This window comes from Pistacia vera, unplaced genomic scaffold (assembly GCF_008641045.1).
Source record: "Pistacia vera cultivar Batoury unplaced genomic scaffold, PisVer_v2 Contig1342, whole genome shotgun sequence".
Taxonomy (NCBI): Eukaryota; Viridiplantae; Streptophyta; class Magnoliopsida; order Sapindales; family Anacardiaceae; genus Pistacia; species Pistacia vera.
Genome location: NW_022195405.1, coordinates 76,303 through 91,364, shown reverse-complemented (window position 1 = coordinate 91,364; position 15,062 = coordinate 76,303). Strand labels below are relative to the sequence as shown.

The 15,062-nt window shown below is 36.7% G+C and overlaps 2 protein-coding genes and 1 long non-coding RNA gene across 7 annotated transcripts; all 3 read left to right on the top strand.

Annotated features, from left to right (window-relative positions):
- The first annotated feature begins 1,274 nt into the window (after window positions 1–1,274).
- Window positions 1,275–2,177, top strand: LOC116122465 (uncharacterized mitochondrial protein AtMg00810-like). Its single transcript, XM_031408306.1, has one exon. The coding sequence runs from the start codon at window positions 1,275–1,277 to the stop codon at window positions 2,175–2,177; it is 903 nt and encodes a 300-aa protein (XP_031264166.1).
- Window positions 2,178–4,019: 1,842 nt separating this feature from the next.
- LOC116122470 (regulator of nonsense transcripts 1 homolog) lies at window positions 4,020–8,335 on the top strand. 5 transcript variants are annotated; one of them, XR_004126904.1, is made up of 5 exons: window positions 4,020–4,826; window positions 4,900–5,070; window positions 5,184–5,764; window positions 5,869–5,911; window positions 6,223–8,335. XR_004126904.1 is itself a non-coding variant. In XM_031408312.1 (5 exons), exons 1-4 carry the CDS (start codon window positions 4,680–4,682, stop codon window positions 5,703–5,705), a joined length of 375 nt encoding a protein of 124 aa, XP_031264172.1. In that variant the 5' UTR covers window positions 4,020–4,679; the 3' UTR covers window positions 5,706–5,764; window positions 5,869–8,335. The 5 variants fall into 5 exon arrangements, 2 of the variants coding, with proteins under 2 accessions (XP_031264172.1, XP_031264171.1); XR_004126903.1 differs by having other exon boundaries at window positions 5,869–6,472; window positions 8,144–8,335; XM_031408312.1 differs by having other exon boundaries at window positions 5,184–5,234; window positions 5,700–5,764; window positions 5,869–8,335.
- Window positions 8,336–8,500: 165 nt separating this feature from the next.
- On the top strand, window positions 8,501–9,014 carry LOC116122462. Its single transcript, XR_004126901.1, has 2 exons — window positions 8,501–8,676; window positions 8,832–9,014. It is a non-coding gene; the product is annotated as an uncharacterized LOC116122462 (long non-coding RNA).
- The last annotated feature ends 6,048 nt before the right edge of the window (window positions 9,015–15,062 follow it).

Below are 15,062 nucleotides of genomic sequence, written 5' to 3'. Positions count from 1 at the left end.
ACACAGACCAAGATTGGCCCCTAGCAAGGCATCATGGCCACCCGATAGATTCGATTGCACAAGTAGCTACCTTTCAACGATATGGTTACCGTACAATACGATCCTTTCTCTACGTTATCTCGACGAGACGAAGGCATAGAAATAGTGTCAACCTTCGGTTACTCTCGATATATATATTCAGTTTCTGGACCAATGACCGTTCATAATCTGGATAGAGCAAAAACTCAATCCCATGTGGCCACAGTTTTAGTGTCATTGCCATATACGAATGCGCCGTGAGGATAACTTCTCCCGTACCGGGAGTGATGAATCCTTTATCAATCCACATAGTTTGATACACTCTTGATATAGCCAATCACCACCGTACTGACAGCTCTGAATAGAACTGCGTTAGGTCGTGTCAAAATGTACCAATCGGTGCACAAGGCACTCGGTGATCTCAAGTCTAAGGATCACATGCACCACCATCGTTAGAGGATTGTTCCATAGACACTGGGGTTACCATCCATATGGAATCCTCTGGTGGGTCAGTCCAGTGAACTTGCTGCGGTATATCCGCTACAACAAGCACCCATGTGTTGCACCAGGTTGTCACCAAACAACCTGACAAGTGAGATCAGTCACTGCCTTTCGACAGGGTCGTTCAACAATATGATAGCCTTACCGTGATTATCTGTGCCTACTTCGAAAATACTAGGTACGGAAGTTAGAATGGCCACCATATGTGCTCATAGGGTTCTCACTATCAAGATTTGAAACACTTGATACCCTCGTCACGGTTCTACCATTCTAAGGACATATATCAATACATATTGCAATAATAATGATTTACGCGATATAGAATAAAATGCCTTTTATTATTGATTAATGAACATTATTACAAAGAGTCAATTCCACAATAATTGATTGGCTCTAGGGCATCGACTCTAACAAAAATTGCTAGCATTCGTGTCATCATCTCCATTGAAGCATCAAAAGGATGGAAACTCCACCAAATGGACGTGAAAAATGCATTCCTACATGGAGAGATTGATAAAGAAGTATACATGGAGTAAGTTGAAGGATTTGAAGATGCAAAAAGGCCAAGCTACGTATGCAAACTCAAGAAGGCGTTGTATGGACTAAAACAAGCTCCTAGAGCTTGGTTTAGTAAGGTTAGAGAAATTTTCAATTCACATCAGTTTGCTTCCACCCATTCTGATTCATGCATCTTTGTTAAAATCTCCCCTAAATCAACAACTATATGTGCAATATATGTTGATGACCTAATAATCATGGGAAGTAACTCTGATGATGTTGACAGTTTTAAGAAATCCTTGTTCCAACAATTTGACATGATAGATTTGGGAAAGCTTCAGTTCTTTCTAGGAATTGAAGTTTTAAGGACATATGAAGGCATACTAATTGTTCAGAAGAAGTTTGCTCTAGATCTTCTTGCAAAGTTTGGTTTTCTGGATGCAAAATCAGTGGCAACTCCATTAGAAGTCAACCACAAATTGTCACAAGAAGGAGCGCACATTGATGATCTGCAACTATATCGAGAGATTGTTGGTAGTCTTGTTTATTTAACAATCACTTGTCCTGATTTGGCCTATTCATTAGGCATTGTAAGTCAATTCATGCAAAGTCCAAGGGAGCCACATCTAGATGCAGTCAAGCGGATTCTGAAATATTTGAAAGGAACAATTGATGAAGGAGTTTTTTACAATCAGGGTATACCGATCAAGCTATCAGGATACTGTTATGCAGATTGGGCAGGAGACCTATCTACTCGTAGATCAATTTCTGGATTTTGTTTTAATCTTGGCTCTGGAAGTGTCTCATGGGCAAGCAAGAAACAACCAACTGTTGCACTGTCTTCAACCGAAGCGGAATATAGGGCTGCTATGTTAGCTACTTGCGAGAGTATTTGGTTGACTCACCTAATTAAAGATTTGGGAGAAAAGGTTGATTACAAAGTTCCTATCAAAAGTGACAGCATCAGTTCTATAATGTTAGCATCTAATCCAACATTTCACGCTCGTACGAAACACATTGAGGTTCACTATCACTTCATTTGTGAGAAGATTATTAGCAAAGAGATTGATTTGCTCTACATTTCAACAAAGGATGAAGTTGCTGACATTTTCACCAAAGCTTTATGTTCAGATCAGTTCAACGGATTCAAGAAAGCTTAGGAATAAAGAATGTTGAGGAACTAAGCAATGAGAGGGGGTGTTGAGATAACATTGCTTGAACTTAGGAAGTTGAATAAATCAATTAGCTTCCAGAATAATCAGGTCTGTTGAGATCTTTTAGGAGTAGTAATATGTCAACCTTGTTATCTTCTGTTGAGTCTTTATAGGAAAACTGGTGAAATGTAATCCTCTAAATTGGTGTTCATTCATTTCAGTAATACATATCAATAAAGCAATTTTCTGTATTCACTCCTTCTCTATTTTATCTCTTCCGAATTTGTTACATTATAATCATATTTGATTGTGGGGTTGAAATAAACCAGGCTTCGTTTGGTTCACAATTGGGTGTTTTTGGGAAAAGTTTTCTGAAAAAAGTTAAAAAAAAAAAGTTGAATTGGGCGGGTATTATGATGTAGAATTTATAAATTATAAAATACCCTCTATATTTGTTTATTTACAAAACACCCCCTATAATAAAATCTTAAAAGTTAACAAAAACACCCCCAACCCAATGTCAAATACGGACAACCGGCCACCACCGCCGGAGGGTGGCCGGGTTCACTGTATTGGCGCATGACCGGCTGGATCTTGCCGGTCATGCGCCGATCTGGCCGTATTTGCTCGTCAACGACGACCAACAAACGGTCGTCGTTGATGGTCAACGACGACCGTTTGTTGGCCGTCGTTATAAACTGTTACGGCCAAAGATCTGGCATTTTCCGGTCAGATTAGATCGGTGCACTACCGGCCAGATTTAGTCGGTAGTGCGCCATCCTAACAGATTCCAACCATTTTCCTGCAGTGGTGGCCGGAATCTGGTAAATATGAATTACTGGGGTGTTTTTGTAATTTTTAAAAAAATATTTAGGGGTATTTAATTAAATTATCAAATTTAAGGGGTTTAAAAAAAGTTGAATAATATTGAGAGTAGTATTCCCAAAAATCAAAGTTTTTGGGTATTTTACTGTTTAACTTTTTTGGGAATACTAAAAGTAGTATTCTGAGAATTGAAACAAACGAAGCCTGGGTCTTTTTAATCATCTTTAATTCTTGTTTCTTCCTATATTTTCTCTTTATACTTTTATTTGGTCATTTCTCTTTTTTGTCTGCTAAAGTGTGTGGTTCGGAACTTGTTATATGATATAGGGTCGGGCCTAGGAATTAACTTTAGAAGGGCAAATTTAAAAATAATATAATATAAAATAGGAGAAAAGTAAATAAGTTGAGTCAAATACAGAAACGTTCATACAAATACAAGATGGGCAAAGCAAAAACAAAAAACAAAAACCTAAACTAAACCAAAATAACGAAAAGAAAAAAAGAGCACTGGGGTCACCAGCCCCCACACATCAATAGTTGGGTCCGTCCATGATGATACTTGCTGCTATGTTTGATTATGTGATTCTAGTGAGATTCTTAAACGATAAATCCTAAAATAACATCAAACCTTTGGGGTGGACAATTAGACCTCTAATTAAAAGAGTTAAAAATGTAATGCTAAATTTATAAAATAAATAATTCAATATATATATATATATATATAGAGGGTGTTGCTACATATAACCATCTCATTATTTTAGAAGGTAAATATATACAAAAATAACCATAAAATCATATTAATTGATTTCATTTCTCTTACTGAAAAATATCAAGTGTTTGATCTTTATCATATTCAGTATCTTAAATTTATAAAATGCTAAACCTCGTTAAATCATTAGTTTGATGTTGAATAAACTACTTGAAAATTGATAATGTTAAATGAGCTAATCCAAGAGTTAAATATCCTCCACTTAAATGGTCAAATGCAAAAATCACGGTTGAATTTGATAGCCCAAACTTCACTTTCGCCGTTATAAGAGCAGCTTCTCCTACACACCTCAATAGTCACTCCCAACTCCAACTGCTCTTTTCTTCTTCTCCGAACCAAAACCCAAACAAACCCTATTCTCCCTCAATTTGAACCAAGTCAATTTTGTTGATTCCCACGGATTCCTATCTTCCTCTCATTTTTTAGCAGATGAAATATAAAAACCTCTTTCTTTAACTGCTTTTATTTGTGGGTATTCTTTACAAGTACACTTGAAGGAGTCAATTTTGTTATATGGTTCTATGAGGAGACAAGGTATTGACCTGGTTTCTTTTACGTTTTCTGCACTTTTTAAGGCCTGTAGTGAGATTCTCGATGTGAATTTGGGTAGGTAGTTGCATACTAGACGATTTTGGTTGGCGGTTTTGTGTTTGATCTATATGTCGATAATACCTTGATTGATAGGTATGTAAAATGCGGGTTTTTAGATTGTGGGCGTAAGGTGTTTGATGAAATGCCTGAAGAAGACGTGATTTCTTTGACTCTGTTGATTGTTGCATATACCAAGTGTGGGGATATGAAATCTGCTAGTGTTTGATGGGTTGCCTTTAAAGGATATGATGGCCTGGACTGCGAGGGTCACTGGTTACACATAGAATGCTAGGCCTAGAGAAGCAATAGGATATTTTGAGAGAATGCAAAATTTAGGTGTTGAAACAGATGAAACTACTTTGGTTGGTGTTACTTCAGCATGTGCTCAACTGGGTGCAATCAAGTATGCTAATTGGATTTGTGATATAGCGTTGATTGATGATAGGTGTTTCTTGCAATGGCTTGTTAAGGTTGGTATTTTTCTTTTTGTTATTGATTTTTGTCCTTTATTCTTAGACTTGCTAACATGTTTGCTCTTCACAGATCCCATCAGAGCAGAAGCAGTTGAGGGCACGTCAGATCAGTGCTCAACAAATTAACAAGGTAGAAGAACTTTGGAAGACAAATCCTGATTCTACCCTTGAAGATCTTGAGAAGCCTGGTGTGAATGATGAACCTCAACCTGTGGCCTTGAAGTATGAAGATGCATATCAGGTTTCTGTGTTCACAAATAATTTAAAATTTTGGTTTGGTGTATCAAATGATAATATTTGAAGAAATTGCAATTAGTCTCATGGCTATTAATCTTGAATCCCTTTCTCTTGCAGTATCAAAATGTATTTGCACCACTTATCAAGCTTGAAGCTGACTATGATAAAGTATGCATCATGATTTATGGCGATTAGAAAGTAAAGAAAAGTTTGAATATTTGTACTAAAGGCTATTTTGGGTAAAGAAAAAAGAGGTTTTCTGGAAATTTAAAATCAAATTCCTGTAAGATTAAATTAAAAATGGTGAGAATCCCTTTTATAAAATTTTAATAACGAATTAACACTATCTTGTCGAACAAAGAAAGAGTGCATTATAGTTTTAGACAATTCAGCCTCCTGAAATGGCATTATTATTAAGTTTCCAAATATTAATGTTTGTTTGCTGCTAGTCTAGATCAAGTTATCTTGACCAGTATGTTGAAGGAAAAAAAGAAGGATATTCCAGATAAATGTGCAAACGAGTTGGAATCATGAAAGCAATAAACATTTCCCTGGATAGACACTGTTAGGGTAATATTGGAATGAACTTTCACATGTTTCACTTGTGTTACTGAAGTCTCATTATTATGCAAGTACTGACCAGGAAGTCATCTGAGGCAAGAAGCTTGAATTCAAATGAGACCAATTTTGGTAATTTGGTAAGTTTGGTGTTCTATGGACTATGCATTAGGAGTAACAAACTAGTTCATATGATGAATATCACCATCTTTGTGACCTTTTTTCTGGCTTTGTCTGTTCCCAGGTCAGCAGTGCACAGCATCTTAGTTGGTCAATAAAGATACTCTGTAAGACTTAAACCTTCTTTCTCCTTTTAGTATTCTTTCCAAGGTTGTAATTGGAGGCATTGGAGGTTGTACACCATTACTTTGATGATATACTTGCTAAAAGAATGTTATGTGAAAAATATCTCCATGTTTATGATCTTTCTTCTTGCTTATTTGCTTAGCCAACTTTAATTTATGTCTTCATTAGCTCATTTTATGATGTGGGTCCAGTGGATTTTTACTAGTCTGTTGCTGGATGAAGGCTGGGTGTTCTCCAGTGTTTATAATTGCTTTTGTGTACACCATTTTTTTTTTTTTTTTTTTGGTGATAGGTTTGTGTATTTTGGATTTTGGATTTTGCACTTTGGTTGGTGAAATTGTGTCCGGGCGGCAGAGATTCCCCATCGTTCTCGTAAGTCTCCACCTTGCAGGGAAAGGGCAGGGACGGGGATAGAAAATGGGATCTTCGGCCCCGTTCCACACTCATCCCTATGATAACAGTAATACAGATAAGATCACTTTATAGAAAGTGCTTCTATATATATATAGGGGATGATATCCGTTCAAGGAGTAAAAGCAATGGTATGCAACTTTTTGATTTATTGGTTAATCATTTGCAATCATGCACGACTGATATTTTTTAGTATTACTGTCATGATATTGACACTTTGATGTATATTTTCCCTACCCATGGCCATGTTTTTACTTAAGATAATTATTTACGTTCTTGTTACATCTGAACAACAACACTCTTGAATCTTGAGTAATCTAACTCTTACCAATTGGAACTCTCAAGATTGATAATTTACAGGATTTAGGATTCTTAAAAAGCATAGGGACCCTAATCTACTTTTATCTTGCTCCAAATATAAAATTAGGCCCGCAAGTTTAGGAATTTTAATGCTATTGAAGACTAAAGAGCGAACAGTTAGGAAAATTGTGTATGCCTTTCAAATATTGCCTTTTGCTACAATTTTATCATGATTCAAGATGTACATTGGTTATGAGGACTTAAATTATTTGCGAAAATTGTTGTGTGATCTGACATTATATTCGATGGGGATGCTATTCAATAGTACCAGTGTTTGGCAGTTTATCAGTTTTGGAACATGCATTGTGCAGGGCAACGATGGTCATTTAATGTCGTTTTCATCTCATTTTAATTGTACGCTAATGCTGTACTAACAAAATAATTTTGTATTCCAAGTGGTGTGACAACTAATTTGGTTTTACCACATAAATGAAGGGACAATGTGTTAAAATATATAACTATGGTCCAACGATGTAAGGGGTTCAACCCTCCCTGGGGTTACTGCTTGTAGTGACAGAGAGCCATTAGGTGTCTAGAGGGTAAAATTCCCTTAAACCCAAAATTAATTTTGGATTTATAAAATCCAAATGCACGATTTTGGGTTTTTATTTAATCTTTGTACCCTCCGAGCAAAAGTCAACTACTAAGTTTGCTTTTACCCTCTTTCAAAACAAAAGATGCAAAATTTTGGACATAGTCAAGTGGAAACAACTTCTGTGGTTGCTGGATGTTGTTTGTGGCTAGAAAGGAAACATTATGATGAACAGAGAGATTTTCATTCACTGTCTCTACCATGGCATCTCGAAATTTGGTAACTAGGCCTGATTTCTCAAATTTGATACTTCAGGAGTCAATATCAGTCTTGTCTCCTATAACATTTTAGCACAGGTATGATAAACTTGTCATCAGCTGTCAATTGTTAGTAATTTAAGTGATGTATTGTGATTTTTTAACCTATCAAGTTTCTTTCATCTTATTTATTATCTAATGGGGTACTTATAGGAAGTTGTTGCTTTTGTCTGGTGCCAATATCACTTTGGTTGAAGAGCATAAAGATGTAAAGCATTCTATTTTTAAAACCATGGCCTACCACGACTTCATGATACCTATATCTACTTTGTCGTAATAGCAGTTGAAACATTGGTGGGGAAAAAAATGTAACACTTTGAAGGCCAAAAACTATGTAAATTCTTTTTGGGTTGCATCATTGCAACCTTGAAATATAGGGATTTGTGTATTCTGTTGGATTGGAGCTCATCTGAGTTTTCTATTAAGGTTGACTTGTATATAAGCTTAAACCTATGATGGAATTCAATGGATGTAATTTTGAGATATTAAAATTTTTTGGTGCTTGGTTATAGTAGTTTTTGAATTAACATGTCAATTTTCTGCAGCAGCTATTACTTTAATTCTAACATGCCGGACATTGTTTTATTGTACAGGTTTATGTGAAGAGCTCTCTCTTTCCACACTCTCCAGCTGCTTGCCTCATGGAAATCTTCACACTTTTGTTCCATCCCTTTTGTTCCGTGCTTCTTGACTGCACCTTTTAGCTCTAGGACAAAAGATAAAGTTGTCATTACTTGTAATTGAAATCATTAATCATGCATTTGTAATAAGCTTTATTCTGACAACATTTGTTTTTCAAAACCACCAACCTGATTTCGTATCTCATATACTGTAAAAAACTATTCTTTAGAGCTTCAAGAAACCTCGTTTTCTTTATTCACTGAATTAGGACCTTCTATAACATGATTAGGGTTCTTTTTTGAACTTTAAGTGTCAAGGGCTTCTGATGTTTCTTATACTTAAAAAAACTTTTCTTTGGAGCTTCAAGAAACCTCCTTTTCTTTATTCATTTGTATTAGGACCTTCTATAACATGATTAGGGAGAGCTTTTCTTTTTGAGTTTTAAGTCAAGGGCTTCTGATGTTTATGGATTGACAACTCGTCCACTCTTTTGTTGGCAGATTAGGTATCTTATAGCCTGCCATCTGACTAAGTAATTACATGAGTTTTCATGTTTATAATATGATAAAAACTCATTCCAATAACTCAACATTTATAACGTACATGTCCACCCTTTTCCCTTTCATTGTAGGATCCTAACATAATCTGTGTGCGTCACAGGTGGAAGAACCGGTCAAAGGCAATTGTAACTGTTCTGAAGAACTTTGGTGCTGACTTCCTATGCTTATAGGTTTCATTTACATATATATGTTGGTGGGATTGAGGGTTCTGTTTTGTCTTTGCTTCCGACATAATCAGTGAATTTTAAAATTTTCTTTACCAAAAATTGTGTTCCTTCATATTTATCATCTAGTGCAGGTGCATAAAGCATGTGTTTCAACTTTTATTTACAGTCATTTATGAGAATATATTGCCTTTGTGGTTTATATTATGAGCCTTACCAGGAATTAGATGACAATGACTTTTACAAAGCAAATTTGAAGACTTGACGGTTATTCTAGTATATATATTCAGAAAAGTGGGCAGAAGCGTGATGGGTGTGGAATTTTTTATAAGGACAACCGGTATGCTGATTTTTCTCCTTTTTGATTCAGGATAGACGTTGCCTTTATTTAAGAGTTATGTGCCCAATTGGCAAAATATTTAACCATGTTATAGGAATATACTCGTAAGTTCTTAAAAATTATAATCCAATATATTTTATTGGTTTCAAACAAATTTTATATTTTAGCCGAAACAAGCCATAGGCATCCATAATTCTATCACTATTCTACAGATGAGAGCACATTTCCGTCCAAACGTTGCTTATAAAAGAAACAGCAGCGTTGTCTTCTATCCTATAAAACCCTAACTTTGTCCCAAGTTTTCAGAAAACTCAAATTTTTCAGAGAGAAAACAACGTTTTCAACCTCGAAAAAATATGTTTCTCCTTCTCCAGTTCATGCTAACCCAACACTACAACAGAGCATCCATTTCAGGCAACCAAAAGGCAAAGAGGTTTCTTCCTTTTTCTCTTTTTTTCATTCCTGCAAAAACTTCTTTTTATAGTCATGGTGGTCATGGGTGTCTGGTAAGCTTAAGAATGGAGCATTTATGGGTAGTGTTTGAAAGAAATACTTGAAGACCAAATACTTAGGGTAAAGAGTCCTAGAGGACTGTTTTTAAGAGTTTGGGGTTTAGAAGCTTGACGGCCATGGCAAAAAAACACAGGGTTCTTTTACTCCTTTGAGTCATCATATGAGGAAGATTTTTCAAGGTTTGAGTCTCCCTTAAACGTCGTACCTTTACAGACTCTAAGGGTAACGAAGATCCCTGAGATGAGACCAGCTGGCGACAGAACTTCGCATCCACCGGGCACCTCGATAGGTCCCAAGAAGGTGATAAGATCCACTATCACAATGGACGAAATCAAAGATGCATTGGAGTAGTACACAATCGACATGGACGTATTCCAAAAGAGGTCGTATACTACTTAGGAGCCTCCCAAGGGAATGGCTACGATCTCGAAAGCCATCTTCAAATGCGGAGTGAGGATACCCCTCCACCTCTACATCAAGTCGATCCTCGACCACTTCTAGGTCGCTCCATTTCAACTGACATCGAACGCATATATGATAGTTGTTACTATGTATATATCATTTGGTGAGCATGAACTTAGGGAGCCAATGCCACTGGAGCTTGCTTGCGCATATATCTTGGAGAAGAGTAAAGATAAGGACTTGTACTACCTCTCCAAGGTCTTGGTTTCTTTTTCCATCGTTTAGCAAAAAAGCCAAAAATGAAAGAAAAACTAAAGTTGAGAATAGAAGAAAACGTGTGTAATTAATATAAACCTCTTATATATGTACTGAGAACTCCCGATTTAATCAATCTTGCACCCAAGACGTAGAGTACCGTATCAACTGAATCCGTATCGTAATTCTCCATTCTAAAATATTTTAATTAATATAAACAGGTTATTTTACACAAATTATCGATTTAAACAGGTTTTTTTAAATATGTTGACATCATCATGCTGTGTGATGACGTCACCGGTCCAACCGATGGTCCAACCGGTTGAACCGTGACCTTGGCAGTAGAATGAGTTGCCCTCCGGTCCGGGTTTTAAAACAGTGCTTAAACGAACTATGTTGCTCAAATAAAGCCACCAAAACTTCCTTCACTTTTGTCTTCAACCTATCAGCAAGAACCGTATTAAAAGACTCATTAATAACCCAATTCACATATTCTAACTTGTGTCTCGGATCTAGTACCTCTGCAATGAATAACATGAGGTTGATATTATCAATATTTGACCAATATTTATCATATTTCCCCTTCATCCTTAGAGCCAAAGTACGTAACCCAGGATCTACATTCTACACCATTTTGAAATCTTCAATCTAATGCCAAAAATGTCCCGCACGTAAGCATTACTAGTGACATAAAGTGAGCTAGAAACACGTAGAGTTGAATCATAAAAGACTTTCAAAAAAGGTAAGAAGTATCGTGCATACTCCCAATCAATGCATGTAGGCAAACCCTTAAACCTTTCCTCACTACTAAGCTCATCTGAATACTTACTATCCTCTATTTCCAACAACTCAAAAGCTTTCTAAAATTTTACTGCCGCCTCCAACATTAAGTATGTGGAATTCCACCTTGTTTCAACATCGAGAACCAACTGAGCTTTACTTTCAATTTTTTCTTTTGTCACACACTCCTTAAATTTCTATAACCTTGCTGAAGAAGACCTCACGTACCTCACTACCGAACGAATTCGAAATATGGAGTCCTCTATATCTTTTAATCCTTCTTTTACAACTAAACTCAATATATGAGCACAATATCTCATGTGGAGGAAGTCACTATCCAAGACACTCCCCTTCCAACTTCCCAATCGAGTCTTTAGATAACTTATTCCAACATCATTAGAGTGTAATAGCCACTACTACTCAAAAGATTATAATGAAATACATATAAAATAACATAAAGAAATTGGGCCCAAGTTTTTCTTTTATTAAACATATATACATACTCTTTACAAACATATGCATTTTTACACAAAATATATATATAACATATACAAAAAGTCATCAAAACATCAGGGACAGTGTAGCCACTCCTCCTCGCACGCCGACATCCATCCGACAGTGTCCTCACCTAGGTCCTGCAAAACATGGAAAAACAACGGGGTGAGCACTAAAATAATGCTCAGTAAGTAAATCCTCTACTCATGCTATCCCCGTAACTCTCTCTCTCTAATTCTTTCCTTACAATCCCTCATGCAATTTCTCTTTGGGTTCCGCTCTATTTATCTCTTTCTCTTTCCCTTAGGAACTCTTTTCTCATAATTCTTTCATAAATCACGACCCCATCTCACCGGGGGCACGGCCGGGACTCACTCCCGCTCTACGTGACCTCTATTCACTCTAGCCGATCGGACTCGGTTATGCATGGATTCGGAACCCTTGGCCATGTGAGTCTATAATCTCTCTCTCTCGGGTACTCGGGTATAGCCCTCATCCGCATGCACTCTCACGGGCTACACCACTTCTCTATCTGATACTCATGCCGCTCTCTCAATGCGGCGTACATGCGGGAATACTCTACCCATTACTCACGGGTTCCCCATCGCACAACCTACTCTATTCTCTTAACTCTTAAAGAACTTATACTCACATTCTATACTAAATCTCAAGCTACTTCTCAAGTGTATAAACAAAGGTGTAGAGCTATCTCATGCTCCCTAATGCACTAATGAAATGCCAACTACAAGATTTCCTCAAAACAGTCATTCTGCACCAGTCACACTAAAACGGCCATAACTTATGCTATACATCTCGGATTACTACGGTTCTGGTCTCGTTTCAAAGCTTAGAAACAGGGCTACAACTTCTCTGTTTTGGTCTCAGCCCAGTTCGAACCGTAAGATACTCAAAAATTACTCAGAAAGTTACGGCAGTGACAGGGCAGATTTCACTTAGGCATTTCCTCAAACATCTCATGTGCATATAAACACCCTACGAAAATTACTACTAAACTTCATTTTTCTAGCCATCCAAATTGGGGAAAAACTCCCTCAATTACTCATAATCCCTGTCAAGAAAAGCACTCCCAAAAAGGATTACACAACATCTCTCAAACTTCATCTCAAACTCCATTCTCAATACACATATCAACAACACTTCTCATATTTAATCAATCCCAACTACTAAGACTAAGCACACATCTCATCTCAATTTTCAGTAGGTATACCATGTACATACATAATTAAAATAAGTCTCTACTCAAAGCTTAGTCATAACTCAACTTGGTTGGATTTACTTACCTTGTGCAAAGATGGGTTCCTTAGCACTTTTCCTTCCCTTTGTTGGCTTGTCTCTTCTCTACAACTCAAAACAACCACAAGGGCAGCAACAACACAATAAGACCTCACTATAAATACAAGAAAACTCACATCTAAAGCATGAATTCTTACCTTAGAAAGCTTTAGATGAAATCTCTACTCAAAACCCCTCTTAAATCCCTTAGAACTCTTGGAAAATTGGGTGGAGAAATTGAGAGAATATGGGCAATGGAAGAGGCGGTGGAATGAAGATGAGTAAGGGCTTTCTCTACACTTTACTCTTTTTAGTTCATATTAAAAGCTTCATTTCCCATTTTGCCCTTGTCCTTTCTTGAAAATTCCATCTATATCCTTTGATTCTTTACAACTACACCCCCATACAAACACAATCTCTACTAAATTTCCTTTCATTTTACTCCCCACTTTTCCTACTAATTAGGGGTAGAATGGTCATTGTGTCCCAAAAGAAGAATTCTCTAGAAAACTCAAGAATCTTTGTTTTAGGCTCATCGCCGCGGCGAAGCATTTTTCGTCGCCTCGGCGAAAAAGGGCAGAACCTACCCGTAATGCAACTTCTCCTCCTCGCCGCGGCGAAGCTTCTTCTTCGCCCCGGCGAAGTTTGGATTTCCAACTTCACCAAAACTCAACCAATTTTCAAGGCAACAATTCAACCAACTCAACATATAAACTCAATTTAAGTTGAAACAATAAACTTTTAACTAATACAACAAATCTTAAACACGTACCTCAAGTGGGATATTACATAGAGCTTGCATTATCAACAGTGATTGTGAAAACTTTTGAAATACCCCGCTCAAGCAAACACTTCTCCACTGCCTTGCCAATCGCTAAACCTTTATGACTGATAATGGAGCAGAAGTTTATAATCCTTTTTTGCAAAACCCAGTTTTCATCGATAAAGTGAGCTGTCAGACACATATAATTGAGGTTTTGACAACTTGTCCAAATATCAGTGGTAAGAGAAACTCTTTGTGAAAACTTAGCAAAGAACTTCTTCACCTTTTGGCACTCTTCATTATATATTCTAATACAATCTGAAGCAACCGTTGTTCGGCTAGGAATTTGAAACCTTGGCTAAGCCATACTCATGAACTCCCGAAACCCCTCACGCTCAACAAACCTAAAAAGTAACTCATCAACAATGACTATTTTAGCTAAAGCCCGTCTAAGCTCATCCTGGTCAAATTTCCAAGTCAAAAGTGAAGAATGTGGAGCACTACTCGACTGATCACATGCTTGTTGTGCTTGTTGAAACACTAATGTCTTTTTCTTCTTGTCTACCACATTCAAGAAATACTTTCTACACCTATTTAAATGGTTACACAGACAACTTGTACCGCTCTTACTTGGATAAACTAGAACATTCGCATAGTAATTACATGATGCCGTGGCATTATCCTTATTCTCATAATCAATCTTGGTAAAATAATCACACATTTCCAAAGTGTTCTTCCTTTGAGTAATAGAAGTCGCAGTTTTTGGGTTGGACGTGGCCTTGGTGCCGTGCAAGTAGTTGGATTTGTAGCCACATTTGCAGGCGTTGGATTCAGTGAATGAATGTCACTTGACGTCTAACAAGCATGAATATTGTCACCAGTCGACGACATCAATAAAGCTTGTGGGATGCAATCAATAAAAAACTGAAGACAAGTGGAAAACACATATACTAGTTACTTTCATGGAGGCTAGTTTCATAATCATCCAAGAGTTAAAAAGAGTATATGTATGGAAACATATAAAAAAATTCACAAGTTAATATCAACCTCTAATATAAAAACATTATTTGCAAGCTGAACCACTAAGTAGTATGAATCTTTTTATCCAACAATTATCAGGCATTACATACGTACATTTAATATAATCATAGAGGGCTGTCAAAATCATGTATAATTAATGGTTTTAATTTGACACATTTTATTAAATAAGACATTGCTTATATATATATAATATAATGATAATATGCCTGTATAAATCATTTCATCCGTCCATCAATCATATATAGCAATACAGCTGAAATCTATTCACGAAGCAGGTAAGGTATA

Coding starts and splice junctions, on each gene's coding strand:
- LOC116122470 (XM_031408311.1), top strand. CDS start 4,680: ATGCAAAATTTAGGTGTTGAAACAGATGAAACTACTTTGGTTGGTGTT. Junction 4,827..4,899: donor TCTTGCAATGGCTTGTTAAG/GTTGGTATTTTT, acceptor TGCTCTTCACAG/ATCCCATCAGAGCAGAAGCA. Junction 5,071..5,183: donor AGTATGAAGATGCATATCAG/GTTTCTGTGTTC, acceptor TTTCTCTTGCAG/TATCAAAATGTATTTGCACC.
- LOC116122465 (XM_031408306.1), top strand. CDS start 1,275: ATGGGAAGTAACTCTGATGATGTTGACAGTTTTAAGAAATCCTTGTTC.